Source organism: Chrysochloris asiatica, unplaced genomic scaffold (assembly GCF_000296735.1).
Source record: "Chrysochloris asiatica unplaced genomic scaffold, ChrAsi1.0 scaffold00053, whole genome shotgun sequence".
Taxonomy (NCBI): Eukaryota; Metazoa; Chordata; class Mammalia; order Afrosoricida; family Chrysochloridae; genus Chrysochloris; species Chrysochloris asiatica.
This window is the reverse complement of record NW_006408571.1, coordinates 17,451,876-17,469,355: the sequence shown is the minus strand read 5'-3', so window position 1 is coordinate 17,469,355 and position 17,480 is coordinate 17,451,876. Positions and strand designations below refer to the sequence as shown.

General features: G+C 44.7%; 1 protein-coding gene across 1 annotated transcript in view; it reads left to right on the top strand.

Annotated features, from left to right (window-relative positions):
- Window positions 1–17,480, top strand: part of GABBR2 (gamma-aminobutyric acid (GABA) B receptor, 2) — a 474,372-nt gene that overhangs the window by 241,183 nt on the left and 215,709 nt on the right. Inside the window, exon 5 of the mRNA XM_006863147.1 lies at window positions 13,055–13,120. Within this exon, the coding sequence (XP_006863209.1) occupies window positions 13,055–13,120 (66 nt within the window). The remainder of the gene's footprint in view (window positions 1–13,054; window positions 13,121–17,480) is intronic.

Here is a 17,480-nt window from a genome sequence, read left to right as displayed (position 1 = left end):
GTTGGGTTGTAACGCAGAGTATAAAATACATATCCTTAGTCTGTAAATAAATTGTTTTAAACTTTTTATTGTGAATTGCGTCACGGTTTACAGAGTAGGTCATTAATTTTACGTACGACAGTTCTTACACATTTTGTTTCATCTCATTGATTGCATCCTCTCCATGTAACATCGCTTATCCCGCTTCCTCCGTGTGTTTCTTGTTTCCCTTCCTCCTTCTTTCTTAACTCTTCTGAACTTCATCCTTGGTTAATACAGCTCTTTTCCTCTCAAATGGTTCATGATTCTAAGGTTTGCATACCTCATTAGTACTATTGTTCTCCTTATAGATCTATCTGTTGCTTGGTTAGAAATTGAACCACAGGGCTGAGTTCAGTTCCAGACGTGAAGTGTGGCCAAAAGCTAGAGGATCTATGGTCCATCAGTCTCTGACTAGAAAGCCTGGTCTTGTTTTGTTTTGTTTTTAAATAATTTTGAGCTTTGTTCCATTTTTTTCCTACTCTCTCTAGGACTGGCATCCTTTTCAGTGCAGTTGAGTAGTTGAGCACCATCTAGTTTCTGGTCTTCAGGGTCGTGGAGAGTGATGTTCATGTGGTCCATTAGTCTATTGGACTAAAATAAATTTAAATACATAAACAGGAGATGGTGGTGGCTGTGTGCTGTGGAGTCGGTTCTGACTCATAGCGACCCTGTACAGTGTTTCCAAGGCTGTAAATCTTTACGGGAGCAGAACGCCTCATCTTTCTCCCGCGGAACAGCTGGTAGTTTCGAACCGCCGACCTTGAGGTTAGCAGCCCTATTCATAACCACTACGACAGACAAATATTCTGTTCAGAATTCCACATGATTTATGTAATTATTTCACCCTCAAAGAGGTGGAGCTTAGTCCCCAAGTCCTTAAGAGTGGGCTGCACATAGTGGTTTCCTTCCAAAGAGGACAACATGGAAGGAGGGGGAAAGAAGGAACTTGACAGTGGAGAAGTATGGCAAGGGCTCAAGGTTAACATTAACAGTGATAAGTCTTGTGAATGGTATGTGTCCTTAATGTGATGAGAAGGGTCCTTTACCTCTGTCATCTTCCTTCAGAAATACATATAAATTCCAGTCTAGTAATGAGAAAAACATCAGACAAATCCCAACTGAGGGACATTCTACACATACTCAAAACTATCAAGGCCATTAAAGACAAGGCAAGTGTAAGAAGCAATCACAGCCTAGAGGAACCTAAGAAGGCCTGATGATTAAATGTCACATAACACTCTGGATGGAATCCTGGGACAGAAAATGACAGTTGGGGGGGAATGAGAAAATCTGAGTAAAGTATGGGCTTTAGATAATGATCATATATCAATTTTGGTTTATGAAATATAACGAATGTAACATACTAATTAATTAAGATGCCAGTAATAGCGGAGACTTGTTGTGGGCATATGTGAACTCTTTGTGCTATCTTAGCAATTTCTCGGTAAATCTTAAATCTATTCCCAAATTTATAAATATATTTAAAAAAACAACACAGGAAATGAACGTGAGTTTAAGAAAGATCAATTAGATTAAGTCTTACAGTATTGCCAGCATCCAACCATTGCTGAACTGCAAAATCAACAATTCAAATGGTTCAACCAATTCCATATGAAGATTACCCAGGCTTCCTGTGTTCTAGCAAAATCAGTGACAAGAAAGTCATACTTAGACATATTTTGGCAAAAGTTTTTTGATACAAATATAGTGGGGGGAAATTGTACAAATACCTAGGTCAGAGAAACAAGCAAATTTCCCACAGAAGTACAAAAACCAGGACATCAAACAACTCATAGCAGCATTAAATTCCAGAGACAATGAAGCAACCAGGAAACATTCTTCCATATATGAGATTCAAGTGAAGTTCATCCTTGAAGTTTCATATCAGCTCTCTGAGAGCAGTTGCAAGCTTTAGTGTTGAGGTCATGATAGAAACAAGTGAGAGCATTACATCTAAGTCATGTTACAAAAGTGCATACTGATGCAAGAATTATTCAGAAAGCCCATATATATGTAATGCAAAAATAGATATTGTATTAATCATGTCAGATATAAAAACCCAAGTTAAATGAACAGTGCCTAAGAAATGAAAAAGTAGAAAAAATGAATGTTAAACTCCTGATCTTAAAAAGGAGAGCAACTCACAAGAGACTGTTTTGCTTATGAGCTTCATCGTGGTAAATATACCATTATGAAAACAAAATCTGATGTTTCTGAAACATGGAAGAAAGCAAAAGCAAAGAAAATCTAGTCCGCATTACAAAAATATATAGAAAGCAAACCTAAAACCTAGAAAGTATTTAAAAAAATGTTTGCCCTCCAAGTAGAATTATTCTGACCATCAATTTAAATAGATAAACCCAAAACTCATTGCCGCCTTGTAAACCGTGACTCACACTGACCTTCTAGGGTAAAGCAGAACTGCCCCGTAGGCTGTAATCTTGACAGAAGAAGGCTACCACATCATTGTCCTGCAGAGTGGCTAGCAGGTTCACGTTAGTAGCTAAGCGCCTCACCACTGTACCACCAAGGCTTAAATAGATCAAAACCCGTGTTAAAAAACAAAGAGTTTCAGATTGCGTTTCCAAAAAATGGTTATTATTTATAATAGACAAAGTGACCCAGAAAGGTTAAAGGTAAAAAACTGGGCAAAGATACGCCAAGCAAACCAAACCAAGGCAAGTATTCCGTTATTACTCAGATCAAAGAGCATCCAAGGTATAGGCGTTCAATAGGATTAAGGAGAGACTAACACTTATGGACTATTGCTGTCAATTACATCCCACTGAAATATAGAAAGAAGAGTGTTAAAAACACCAAGAGAATTGACAGAAACAAAATAGTATTGGAAGATATACATTTCTTTCTCAGACTTGGGCTAATCGCCCAGACTGAAAAAAAGCAACAACATAGAGTCATTGAATAATGAAATTCATAACGTTGATTTAACCAATTTGTATCAACTTTCATATCAAGAAATCAGGAAATAAAACCAGCTCTACCTAAAGCCTTTTAAGCTCATTCTAGGCCTGTTCCAAACCAAGGGCTTTAAAATTTCACTAGTGCCAGCCTGTGCTGAGAAGCTGCTCAGGGTAGAGCCCACCCTTGGGGTATCTTCACGGTGCTAAGCTGAAGTAAGCATCTGGGCCTGGGGGTGAGAACTCCAGTCTTCGGACTCCCTTCTGCTCCTGTCAGGAGCTTCCTCTGCCTTCTCCGGAGCAGCCCCTATCCCCTTATCTGTGTGTGTTTGTGCCAGAGGACTTCAGAACATTCAGAGAAAAAAATTCCATTATTTTTTAGTTCCACTTTTCTACAAACTTTTTGACATTCTCTTGTATATATTTATGTATATGTGTGTGTGTTTGTAGGAGTCAGGTGTGGTGCCGTGGAATAAGCACTGACAATGGCCACTCCTCCAAAACAGGGTCATTATGCGTCAGATTGACTCGATGGCACTTAACAACACAACCACATATATATCATTTTATTTTCAGTGACGTCCAACTTTGGGTCATCTACAGACTCTTTCTTACTTCTGGAAATGAAATGTGAGGGGCAATGGCCTCAGTCCAGATACCATGGAGCCAAATACTGGGTGGAAAAAACAAAGGCTTTTTATTCACCTGCTCCTACTTCAGCGTCCTCCTCAGTAGAAGGCAAGGTTGCATGATGGTAGTCACAAGCTGAGCCCTGGTCTCATCAGCAGCTGAATCATCGGTAGTTATGTTTATGTCGGAAGCAAGGGATTAGAGAAAACACTAAATCATAGAATTGTGGCATTTATGGAGGGAAAAAAACACAGAGAAACAAAAAGCCTGTCATTTCATCAATGTCTTAACATAATAACAAAGTGCCTTATAAAATTCAAGCTCTGGGACATTAAACAAAGTCAAGAGATTGTGAACAACTCAGCTGAGTGCTTTGTGCCTCACTTTCCCACAGAACACCCATCTTGCAGATGGATTTACCAAAGGAGGTAGGAGCCTCACCAGCGGTAATGTTGCTGAAGCGTTCTGCAGCTTCTGTGTTTTCTCTCTTTGTGTCAGATGGAAGCCTCTTCTGCCCTCACCCCATGCTTCTGCCTCAGTGCAGATGGGTGACATTTTCAGCACTCACCTTGTGCTCACAGACACTTTTGCTCACGTATTCCTCATAACCACTCTATAATAGACAAACAACCCAGTGTCATCGAGTCAATTCCTGCTCGTAGCAACCCCAGGGATTACAGAGTAGAAGTGCTCCATAGGGTTTCCACAACTGTGATCTTTCTGGAAGCAGATCACCTGGTCTTTTTCTTCCACACAATCACTGAGATTAGTGGTAGGTACTAGGGCTCTGGTAGCGTAGCGTAGTGGTTATGAGTCGGGCTGCTAACCTCAAGGTCGGCAGTTCAAAACTACCAGCAGTTCCACGGGAGAAAGATGAGGTGTTCTGCTCCCATAAAGATTTATAGCCTCGGAAACCCTGTACAGGGTCAGTATGAATCGGAACCGACTCCATGGTACTTAACAACAACAATTAGGGCTTAAGACTTGAACATATATTTTGGGCCGACATAATTCAATCCATAATACATGATAAAGAGAAAAGAAAACGACCATCGTAAAGATGCCAGCTAAACATTCTGGTCCTTGTGGTACCATGAATTTACTTGATATGGGTCTTCTAGTCAAAGTCTTCTCAACTCCACCAAATGATTGGTTGGGACCATGCAAATAGAGTGTACAGGACTCTAACGCCAGGATTGGTTAGTTTTGCCATCCTGCTAATTTAATAGAAGTCATCTCAGAAGCAGGAAAAGCTGATCCCAGGACCATCAAGAAAGAAGAGCAAAGCATGAGAATCCGTAGTGGCAGAGGCAGTGGCATGGAGACAAGTCAGCTGTGTGCTGCTCAGCCCATGGATCCAGAAGAGCTGAGTGCTTAGGGACAGAAGGCTGACTTGCAAAATGTGCCCTTTGGTGCTTACAGACTGGCTAAGGGGGCTTTGTAACACTTGCCCTAGCAGGGTACAGGCTGAGGGGTCACATAACTGACAGGCAGGAGACAAGAGCGAGGCATGTTTGCAGTACGGAAGAGAAGAGGGGTTTCTGCCACATCCTGAGTTGTTTCTGATCCTGAACTGTATCCTGAATTGTTCCCTAATAATCCCCATACTCATGGGCATTGTCAATGAGTTCTGTGTGGTCATTACAACAGATTATCGAGCCCAGATATGAAGCAGAGAATGCTGTGGGAGGGATGGTTGGTGTCAGAACAGGGTAAAGAAGGTTGTAGGGTGGAAGCATGTCTGACCTCTACTTCATAGGAATCAGTCTTGGGCGTATTTTGAATTTGAGTCTCCGTCCTCCTTGTGAAGACAAATGAAGTCAGATCTGGCCTCTGGGCCATTTTTCAGCTCTCGTATTCGTATTTTATATCTATACCATGTTTGAGCTCCAGCAGGGCATCATGGAGACTTCTGCATTGAGCCAGTCTTTCTAATCTGAAAAAGAAGAAAATATGCCCCTGCTGCTCACAGATACGTTTCGTTTTCTTTTTTGAGTGATTCACGAAAATTGCTCGTTTCTCCACCAATATTAGTGGGCATCCTTAGGTCTCAGGTGCTACATTGAGGGTACAGCTTTGACCAGAAAAGCCATCCAGTTGGTTACCAATCTAAGAGAGGATCCTGGAGCCCAAGAAGACTGGCAGAGAAGAGAGGACCTGCCAGAGAGGGAGTGAGTGAGGTTCCTATGGCTGCTGTACCAAAATGCCACAGACGGAGTGGTTTCAAACTACACAATTATGTTCTCTTTCAGCTTTGGAGGTCAGAAGTCTGAAATGGATCTCAATGGGATAAAATCAAGGTGTTGGCAGGATTCTGTGCTTTCTAGAGGTTCTAGGGGTGAATCTGTTTCTTTGTTGTTTTGTTTTGCCTTTTCCAGCATCTGGAAGCTAAATGCCTTCCTTGACTGGTGACTGCCTCCCATCTTCAAAGCCAGCAATAGAATAGTCAGTTGGCTCTTTTACACACTGCATTACTCACACCCTGACTATTCAGCCTTCCTCTTCAGATTCTAGAGGCCCTTGTGATTATACTGGGTCCACCTGGATACTCCAGAATGCTCTCTTCCGGAAGTGACGGCTGCCTTCAAACACTGAGGGCTGTCATGCGGTGGAAGGGGGCCCAACAGGTAGATGGCTCAGGAAAACCAAAAACAACTTTCTAATGAAGGAGTCCTGGTGTGGCACTGTGGGTTAATGCGCTGAACTGCAGAGTCACTGTAAATGGCAAGGTCTAAAGTTCAAGCTCACCAGCTGCTCCTCGGAAGCTTTATACAGGGTTGCTATGGGTCAGAATCGACTTGATGGCACCTAACAACAACAGTTAACGCATCGCCGTTGAGTCCACTCTGACTCACAGTGACCCTATGGGACCATGCAGAGCTGCCTCAGTGTTTCCAAGGCTGTAACCTTTTATGGAAGCAGACTGCCGCCTCATTCTTCCTGGGGATGACTGATAGGTTCAAACCACTGTCTTTCCTGTTAGCTGCCAAGTGATTGGCTACTGCCCTATCAGGGCTCCTTGGTCAATAAACAGCAGCCTTAATTCCATCTCCCGCCCCTCCTTGTTGTGCAATCTAACTTAGCCATAGGGTCCAGAGACCTGGGCATCTTTGAAGGTCATTATTTAGCCCAACACAGGAAGACCGAAGCGTCCCCTTCATTCCACAGAAAAGCCACGCAGGCCAGGAGCCAGCCCATCCTGACTGCCTGGAAGTGGGCTTCATAGAAGCCCCCCAAGGGAACACAAAGCTTCCGAACAGACATAGTGCATATTCCCAGACGCCTGATTTTTGTTCCGAAAGTTAGGGTAGAAAAAGCATTATTTTATAAAGACAAACATAGTTTTATTATTAGAATGCTAAATATACATGAATTTTTTAAGAGGAAATAAAAACCTTTAAAGAAATGTCACACTTTGCCAATGGGCTGCTATGGGCTCTTCCCTCTTCACGCCCCTCCTTCCCTCTTCCTTGAGGGTACATATTTCCTGCTTCTCTGCCTTTAGGGATATTTCTGGTAGGCAAAAGAGAGATTAATTTTAGCTAAATAAAGAGAGTATACTCATTTTGGGTGTGGAATCTGTCCATCAGAACCAGGAGGGACTTTGGAGAACGTCCAGGCTGAGTCTCTTGGATTCTCCCCCAGTATCAAAGACAGACAATGGAGGTAGGAGCGGGCTCCAGCCTTTCCCTGTGCCCACTGCCCCAGGTGAGGCCATCTCGTCAAGGCCAGACTCTAGGAGCTCAGCCCACTGGACTTCAGAGCCTTTCGCTCCCGATTCTACACCATGGCGCTCAGTTTCATTTGATTCTTCGGCAGCCCTGTGGGATAGCTAGAGTAGGTCCATGGTTCTAGCCACTTGAGAAACTGAGATGAGATGAAAAGTGGACTGAGACAGATGGGTGGCAGAAGACTCTAGTGCCACGGTAAACCTAGGCCTTCCTGTCACCCGCTGCTGCAGGACCTCACCTCCCTGCTGTAGGGAATGGGGAACAGGAACAGTGGCCCCTGACCTTCCAGCCTTATATTTTGCCCGCTCCCCTCAATGAACACCAGCTGTGGCATGGCATCTGCGGGTCCAGTCCTTTCACATCACAATCTCCATGAGCTTTACACATAAGCTGTTTCTGCAGGCTGGAGGCGGAAGTCCAGCTGCTCACACCTGATGGGGCTTGCTTTCGCTGCCCTGGGAACAATACATATTGGATGGCTAATGCTTAGGCTCTGTGGCCAGACCTACCTGGCATGGAAGCCGGTGCCATGCTACCTGTATGGTCTGGGGTCCTAGGCCAGGTTATCTAGAAGTGGAGCCTGAGAGATTGTGGAAGTGATGTATTGAGGGAGTGCTCTCAGAAGGGATGGCGAGAAAAACAAGAGAAGGCAGAGGGAGCTAGGCCAGCTTCTCAGAGGATGCACAACTTAGTCCCACCTTTCTGCAAAGGAACGGCGTTTCCTGTCCCTGTACTGCCATTGGTCACTGGCTGCTGTCTGATGGGCATGGGGGAGGCATGGTCTCTTGGGATAAATCCCTGCAGCTGGGATGGGTGCTCCAGGTTGGAGGAGACACGGGCAGCATCAAGGTGTCCAGTACACCTGGAAACGTTTCTTAATTTTCTGAGCCTCCATGTGCTTATCCCTTTTTAAAGTGGGCATGGTAATAGCACCTGCTTGCTCGGGTGAGGCGGAAGGACCATTCACACAAGAGTTAGAAAGACCTCAATCAAACACTGTTAACTTACTTTTACTTTGGATCCCTTTTAAACTGGAAATTACACACTAATTATCTGAATTGCTTCATCCTTATTAAGTGTCAATTTTTTCTTTTATTTGATTCTTAATAGTGTGTGTATAAGGACTTCTGGTGTGGCACTGTAGGATCAGCACTGGTCTGTGAACTACAAGGTTGGCAGTTCAAACCCACCGTCTGCTCCTTGGAAACGCTATCCAGGGTCTCTCTGAATCGGAACTGACTCAACAGTACATAACAACAACTGTGTGTGTGTGTGTGTGTGTATGAGGGGGCTTTTCAAAGTTCGTGGAAACATTGAATTAAAAGATATTGGAGTTTTTCCCTTGAAGTTTTTGAAGGCTCCTCATGTCTATATTATGCTTAATGTGTAGATAAATGATAGATGATGGATGGATGGATGGATGGATGGATGGATGGATAGATAGAGTGTATATGTGTGTGAGTCACCGAGACCAAGGGGTTCCAGACAATAGATAAGAGAGGGGGAACACCCACCCGAGTTTGGCCATCCTCTAGCTCCTCTCCAGAGAAAGTTCCTGCTTCTGCTTCTGTTCTGCGGAGCTGGGTTTGGGCTGCACATCCTCCTTCCTATGGCCCTTCTCTTCCGTTTTTGCCTTTCCCTGTGGAGGTAGCCTCTTGAGGGTGTGAACACAGGTTTCCATGTATAGCCTACAGGCGTTCTCCTCCTGGACCCGAGAAAGAGGTCATTTGTTCCACTTCAAACCATTTACTCTCACAAGCCCCCCAGCGTCCCTGTTCTCTGGAGCACCAGCTTTGTTTTCTCACTCTTGTCCTCAGACACTCCATGACTCCCCTTCCTGCCCTCCAACCACCAAGGAGAGCTTGTGATTGGGCGGTGGGAGGCTTGAGCTGAATAAGGGTGACTGATCACACAGACTTTCTTTTCCCCATCTCTGGACTTCCGCGACACGATACAAGTTATGCAACATGGAAAGTATGATCCTGGAACTTTTGTGAGAGTATGCATGTGATAAAAAACTTTTCAGATTCACCAAATCCCAACCCTTCCCTTCTACCCCAGAATCTTCCCATAAACTACTACTTCCCTAAGAAGAGCCAGGTCTCCAGTCATACTTTTCATATTCTCAGGACACCTCTTCATGCCCTAGAGATACACATAGTCCAATCTGACAAATACCAAAAACTCTACACAGCTCACAAGGTTGCCCCCATAAAGACCCCAGGCCAACCTCCTCTTCCCCAGCCCCTGGTCCCAGGCTTCCTGCCGACTCTGTGCCATTTTGTTCACTGTGAACATCTCCCCTACATCAAGCTTTGCCTGGCTCTGGGTGAGGTGTTTCTTCAGACCTCTCTGATGATGGGGAGACATCAAAGCAAGAACTCTTGTTATAGGGTGCTGTGCAACCTTGGGGAGAGCCTTTTGCCATTCTAGGAAGGAGTTAACTACATCAGTGATCCTTTGGGCCCCCTTTACCTCTAACAGCCTGGGAACACAGAACCAAGTGATTTGTGCAACTTGGTCGTCATAGCAACAGAGACACTAAATGGTTCTCAAGTGCCAATGCTGGTTATTTGTCTTTCAGCAGGTGGCCAGGCGGTCAGCCATGAAATGTGGGTCCCTTGGTTCACTTTAAGAAATGGACGTGCCCTGGGGTCAGCATAAGTGTCGTCATGATAATGGATGCTAGCTACTGAGTACCCACTGTGGGCCAGGCATTGTGCTTGGAACAGTACACATCATTCAGTCACTCAGTCATCCATTCAACAAATATTTATTGACATACGTGTCATGCCCCAAGCCAGTAACTGGGGACAGAAATGAAGCAAACATAGTTCCTGCCCTCAGGTTGTCCACAGCCAGAGAGGAACATGGACAAGGAAATGGACTAGCGGCATACTTGAAGAAAACACACAGTGATCTGGGCCCACAGAGGACATGGTTTCCCAGCCTTTATGGGACAGTTTCCAAACAGAGGAAGGCCTTAGCTAGGGCATGAAGCATGTGATTTGCAGTTATCCTGGCAGAGGACTGTGTTGTGGGGCGCAGGCTTTCTGGACAGGATGAGTTTGAAGGAAAATGGAAGGGAGAGAGTGAGAAAGTGGATGGATGGGTAGTGGATGGCAGACTTGTTTTAATGGTTCACTCTGACTTCTGTGGAGAGGTAGTGAGAAATGTGATTGGAAAAATGAGCAGGAGTCAGTTGATAAAGAATCTTGAATGCTCTACTGCAGAGCTTAGAGTTTACTCTGAAACCGTAGGAAGCCATGAAAGATTTTACAGGATCAATATTGAATCTTAGAATGATCACATGACCTACTCTCTGGACTGGGCTTACTGGGTAAGGATTCCTGTTGGGAGTCTGTTGGAGCTCACCAAGTAGGAAACGATGACAATGAGGATGGAGAGATGGGGTGATTTGGGATCTAGTGAGCAGACAGCCTGCAGGCCCTGTTATTGCTTGGTTGTGGGAAGTGAAGGGAAGAGTGTAAGGTGGCTCCCGAGTTTCCAGCTTGGCAGAGTAAAAGATTGGTGATAACTGTTCTCAGAGATGGAGCACACAGGAGGAGGAATTGGCTTGTGGGGAAGATTATGAGTTCAGCTTGGGACATGTTGAGCTTGAGGTGCTGGGAGATATCCAAGTGGAGGTTGGACAGCTGGGAAAAGGTCTGGGCTGAGTAGAGAGATTAGGGAGTCCACAGTACACAGAGGGGAGTTGTACCTGGGGACATGAATGAGTTTATACAGGGAAAATGATGGGGCAGAACCCCCTGTGAGACAGCAGCATTTAGGGAGGAGCAAAAAGATGGGAGCCAATGTGGATTCTGAGCAGGAGTGACCAGGGAGGTAGGAGGTGATGTAAGAGAGAGGCATCATGGGAGTCAAGAGGTGAGTTTTATGTTCATGAATCCTACAACCACGAGACATAGGAGGTAGGATTTTCCTGTTTTAGAGATGAGGAAATTGAGGCTTGAGAAAAGTAAAACCCAAGATCAGCATTTGAATACAGGTCTCTCTGACTTCAAAATCTAATGAATTGTTCCTACTCACCATGTTCAGTAACACAATTAGGCAGAAAGGAGATGTTATGATCAATAGTGGATGGATGGATGGGTGGATGGGTGGATGACTACAGTTAGAAGCAAGAAATGCTAAAATAATTCAGCCAACAAGCAGAAAAATCCTGGAGTGTGCTTGGGAGCATGTCCACAGAGCGGAAACAGCTTAGAACTTTTTATAGCTTTGCAGACGTGGTGATGACAAAAGCTTGTCTTCCTCCAACTGCTCCGTTAACGATCTCTGAAAGCCCTTTCAGAGAAGGTTTTTTGGTTTTTTTTCTCCATTCTTGCTTGAAAATGAAGTATGCTTTTAGAATCCAGGCCTTTTTTTTTTTTTTTTTTTATGTTGCTAAAGCACACGATGAGTAAAATGGCCTCCCAGTCAGCACTTTCCAATTTTGAAAGATGCTAAAAACTGATCTTTAAGACATGTTTCTCTTTTTTGTGCATCAAATGGCCTTGAGGTCCACTGAAGAGGAGGGGCCAACCACTGAGGAAAGAGCACCCCCTGACAGGCCTGGCCTTGCTGCTGTGAAAGGCAGGGATGGATGAGGGCATGCGGGGAAGCTGGCATGTGGCCAGGGCATATTCTCCTACATGGGCAAAGCCCAACCTGGATCCCCATCCCTCAGAATGGAACCAGAAGCCTCATACCCTAGGAGAGCACCTCAAGCAGACCTCAGTAAATGTTCACTGACTGAGTAAATGAGGGGGCATACACCTGTTAACCACATTTAGATAATGTCTGTAATCCTATTTAAGCACTTTCAGACACAGAATTTTCTTTGAAATAAAAATGGGTCAGGGCAGTTGTAGAGACCAGAGTTTTTAACTGGCTACCAGGGATCGGGGAAAAGGGGAGTCATTGTTTAGGAAGCACTGTGTTTTCGGTTTCTGGTGGTAAAATACTTGGCAGGTGATTTCAGTGATGGCTGTACAACAAAAGTAATATACCTGGTGGCACTGATTTTGGGTACATGTGAAAAATGTTGACTTGCCAAATGTTGTTTATACATAATATATGCATATACCTACTCATGGCCATCCTCTGAGGCTTTAAGATCTTGTAGAGCAGAAAGCCTCATCTTTGATTATATATAACTGACAATTTTTTTAAAGGGCCAGAAGACTTATTTCTGACCTTATTGGGAAGCAGCTTTGGAGACCCTATAGGTTAGGCATTGAGCTGTTAACCACAAGGTCAGCAGTTCAAACCCACCAGCCACCCTGTGGGAGGAGGATGAGGCTGTTTGCTTCCATATAGGTTTCTAATCTTGGAAAGACTGTATAGGGTCTGTATGAGTCAGAATCAACTTGATGGAAATAGATGTGTTTTGGTTTAGGGGACCTTGGAAGCTCTTTTCCACTCTGGCCTCAGTTTCCCAGTGAGGAAGAACACTAAAGACATCTTATCATCACTCTGCGGTGTGATTCCAGGAGAGCATGAGCAACAAACAGGCCCCTCAGAGCTGCAATTTTACCCTCCAGCCTATGCATTCTGCTCCAGGGACAGCTGAAGGAAATCTGTCCCCAGAAAGAACCAGAGAATCCAAGTTGGGCTGGGCTGGGTGGGGATGCCCTGCCCCCTGCCCCTCTGCTCTGGGCTCTAAGCTGAGAAGTCTGGGACACATGAGCATCCTCTAGATGTGCCAACTTGTCACAACTTACCTTTAATTGTGTGTCCTTCTGTCCACAGGGGAATGACGTGCGGATCATCCTTGGCCAGTTTGACCAGAATATGGCAGCAAAAGTGTTCTGTTGTGTAAGTAAAACAGTCGTGTCCTTGTATCTTTGGGGAAGTTCTCGAAGCTTTTCCATGGTCTCACTGCTTGGTTTTTGGGTGGTTGGAAGCAGAAGTGTTATACTCACTGCTGTTTCCTCTTCTCAGGGAGCTAAAACCCCAGGACTCCAACAACGCAGTCGAAGGGGAACCAGAGACCTAGACTTACCTAAGCCCTATTGGTTAATTCTGATTCTGTCCAGCTCAGCCATCCTTAATGGAACCTGCAGTGTGTGGTGCCCACAGAGACTAAGTGTCAGACCCCTCCCTGCCCTTCCCAAGTTCAGACTTAGTCCTCTGTCTCCATCAGAATGTTCTGTGTGATAGGTGACCAAGTACTTTCTTGTATCTTATCTCATTTAATTTTTTCAGTAACCACGTAAAGCAACCATTATTATCCCATTTTACAGATGGGTGAAAGACTTGACCAGAGTCCCCTCAGCCAGGTTATGGCAAAGCCAAGATTCAATCCTTTGTTCAACCTGATTCTTAATCTAATCTTCTCTCCATATGATATCTAAGCTTACGTATACATAAGGGCTGTAACAGAGCAACAAAGCCTGCTTCCATTCTGATGTCCCAGCCCCACCAGCTGTCCTGGGTTGGGAGACCAGTCATCAGGATGAGAGTCTAGTTAGCTGAGTCACTATCCACCCAGAGAGACTTCCTCTTAGACTGAGCCTAGTCTACGTGTGGTCACTAGTGATGGGCCACAGGCCTCTGTTTTCTTTGACTTTTTTTGTCAGTAACTTGAGCAAAGTTGTAAAATAACATGTTGTGTAAGAGTCCTGGTATGGTGTTGCAGGATAATGCACTGGACCACAAAGTCGGTTTGAACGACAAGGTTGGTGGTTCAAGTTTACCAGTCACTTCTCAGAAACCCTATATAGGGTTGCTATGAGTTGGAACTAACTCCATGGTATTTATTTAATAACAACAACAACAGCATAGGAGTTTTAGAAATCATGAAATATGTTTAATGACAGAGCCTGGGTATAAAGAACCTTAGCAGGCTAGAATGTCTTATTAAATCCGAGAAGATCAAGTCCTTATATATGATTATATTAGAACAGATTGAGCTGACCTGAGGAGTGTCGTATATTTAGAATTAAAGATTTTGGGATCTAAGTTGACCTCAAGGTTTCCATGGGTCATTTGTATGAGCACCAGAAAGCTGGGGTGGTTTCTGACTGCAGGTACACAACGCAAAGGAGTGGAGAGGTTCCACCTGGTATCCCTTTCAGGAGAGATGCCACCTGGGAAGCAGGAACTGAAAAGAGACCAAGAGAGAGCAGGGCTGGAAACCACATCCCGTGGAAATAACTCACCATGAAGGCTGGGGAGCAAAGTGGGATTCGCTAAGGGTCATCTCCAGGGATGAGGTTGCAGGAGCCCTTGGGAGAAGCTTTGGAGCTCAGTCTTAGCGACCAAGCTTGGCATGTTGTTTACTTCTTCTGAGCCTCAGTATTCTCATCCTCAAAGTTGGGGTAGCAGCATCTGCCTAATTGGATTGTTGGGAAGATGAAATGAGTGAAAATAAATAAATGTCAGTAGTTTGTTTCTGTAAGCAAAGTCTCAGTTGTCTGAGGATGGAATGGGCCCGCCATGGCCTGGCCAGTGTGCTAACTCCTGGATTCACAAGATTGGCTGTGGGGCATTCTATTTTCTGGTGCAGGCAGGAGACTCACGGTAGCCTTGAGGGGTCAACTGAGATTCCAAAGTCTCTTTATTCTAAACATAGGATATTCCTCAGATATGCCGCCCTGGCCTTGGGTAGCTCAATTTGTTCTAATATAATCTTACATGTGTCAGCTACAGCTAAGAAGAGGTCTTCTGTATAGAAATCGAAGGAGGAACATGTGAAACATTGAAACTATGGAGCCAAATACATTATGATATTTAAATACTTCAAACCCCATAAAACCTGTGCCTTCCTATCTAGGGTCCATGAATAGTCCATTTAAAAAAGGAAACTAACACACCAAATTGGAGAATATGAACCCTTTAGGAAAGAAACAAGGGTTTATCCCTTCTGTCTCCAGGGCTTTGCAAGGAGTTGGCATATGGTGAGTGATAGATGTTGATCAAATGAGGAAAGCAATTTCTGGGAAAACATCAGTTAATAAAAATGGTCCATGAGATGTTACTCAGGGCACCAGCCACCTCCCCTTTGTCAAGAAATGCTGATAAACCTTAGTTTCTTATCTGAGCCAAATCAAAGCCGGGATGTGTCTACAATTTCTCTCCCAGCCCCTGGACTGGGATTATTTCCAGCCAGAGTTTCTGCTTTGACACCGCCGGCGTGGATGCCTTACTTTAACCCAACGCCCTGGGCTGCCTGTCTTCACACAGCAAGGGTACACCTTCCACCAGTTCACCCCACTTTTCTTTCAGCTTTTGTTATACTTTGGGGGCTTTGAGATGGAGTTTGCTGAATCTTCATTGACTTCCTCATTCAATGAGGAATTTCTGTGAGGTTTCTGGTTGGATGTTTGTTTATTCTGTGTGTTGAGCCCTCAGATGGAGTCCCTGCCTCAGGAATCACGGCTTGCTCTGTCAGGAAGGAATGGTCTGATCTATTTAGAAAGGAATACTTCCAACACAACAGAACGGCTGCCCGGGGTCTTAACCTTGAACCTTTGACAGAGGAAGGACTCTGGACAGAGACCTTCTCCCAGAGAGCCTTCCTATTTGTCCCACAAGACCCAGAGTAGATGGGAACAACTGAGTCTTTGCTTTCCACGGGCTGCAGTGCAAAGTTTGTTGCATGTTGCTGCATTCTTGAGGTGGGGACTGCCACCCAATGGGAGCACAGACTCCAGTAAACACAAGACCTATTTATAGCCCTGTGGCAAAATGTTCACTTGGCTCCTCACAGCAAGAGCACGCGCGGCATGGCACTTTTGTTTCCCCTTCTTCCTCAGTGGGCTGTTCTGAATTCTCAAGCACTCTTCCCTGGCTTCTGGCTTTAGTTATGCCAGCTGTGTGACCTCAGGCAGGTCGATGCCTCACCTATAAAACTGAAGTCATTATTCCAGCCCCATCTGCATCTCCCCCACTTATAAAGTTCTGTACTGATGTGCCGGCTTACTATTCTTATTGTTGTGAACCTTAATATAAAAAGGAAATGCCTTTTTGCATGGGTGGGGGAGGTCACAAAAGGAAACCAAATAAAAACCGGAAATTGGATTTAAAATTTTTACACCATGGTTATATGCCTGCCACTAATGAGAACCGAGGCAATTTATGGGGCTGCAGAACTTGAGCTCAGCTGCTACATCGCCAATGGATAGGGTCCCACTTGGCAGCCCGACATTCCAACCAGTCGCTCTAGCACCAGGTAGGATGCCTCCATGCATGCACCAGGTGATGTGTGGGAGCTGAGGATCCAGGAAGATTCAGGCAGGCTCTGGGTTCAGGGGCAGGTAGGGAGTGTCCCTCCAGGTCTGAGACTTGACAGAAACTCTTTAGCAGACAGGACTATTGGTGGATCTGGCTCACCCTTTGTGGGCTGACATGGCTTAGCATCAGGACGCCAAGTGTGAGGTGGGGGCAGCTTTGATTTGTCTCAGATAAGAAACTAAAGTTTATCAACATTTTTTGACAAAGTGCAGGTGGCCAGTACCCTGAGTAACATCTCATGGACTATTTTTATTAACTGATGTTTTCCCAGAACCTTCCCAAAGTTCACAGCGACCCTTCATGCTGCTCCCTTCCTGTCCTTCTGGCCTCTCACTCTCCCTGTTCTAAGACCTGAAACACAAAGTGATGTGACATTAATTATTTCCCAACATGCCCTTCCGTAGGTGGCTGTCCTGGAACTAATTGAAGGACTCTGTAAAGGCCACACATTGAAATGTGTACAGTCCACAATTCATGCATTTCCATCCTCTGTTGCTGTCCACAGTCTCTGCTTGGCACTTCGGTATCTGATGGAGGCGTTATGATGGGCACCTATATAGATACTTTATTCTGGACCATTTTGGATGGAACACGACATCCCTACAATATGGGATTTTCTGGGTGCATCTGTGTTCCCAGAAAACATGCTTTTTGTGAATTAAAATAATTGCAAAGAAAATTAAAGCCAAACAGATATGCATTAGAACATTCCTGTGACTATTTTGTGTTTAAGCGGAAAAGGAGGCAGTGTGTCTTTGTGGAAGACCCAGGTTCCAAACCTTAACTTTTCTCCCTGGCTGTGTGACCTTGAAAAAAGTTACTTTCCCTCTGATTTACCTTTTCCTCATCTCTAAAATGATGATAATAAACCCTGTCCCAGCCAAGTTACAGAGTAAATAGAAACAATGATCAAAGACGTCCATAAATCCTATAAATATAT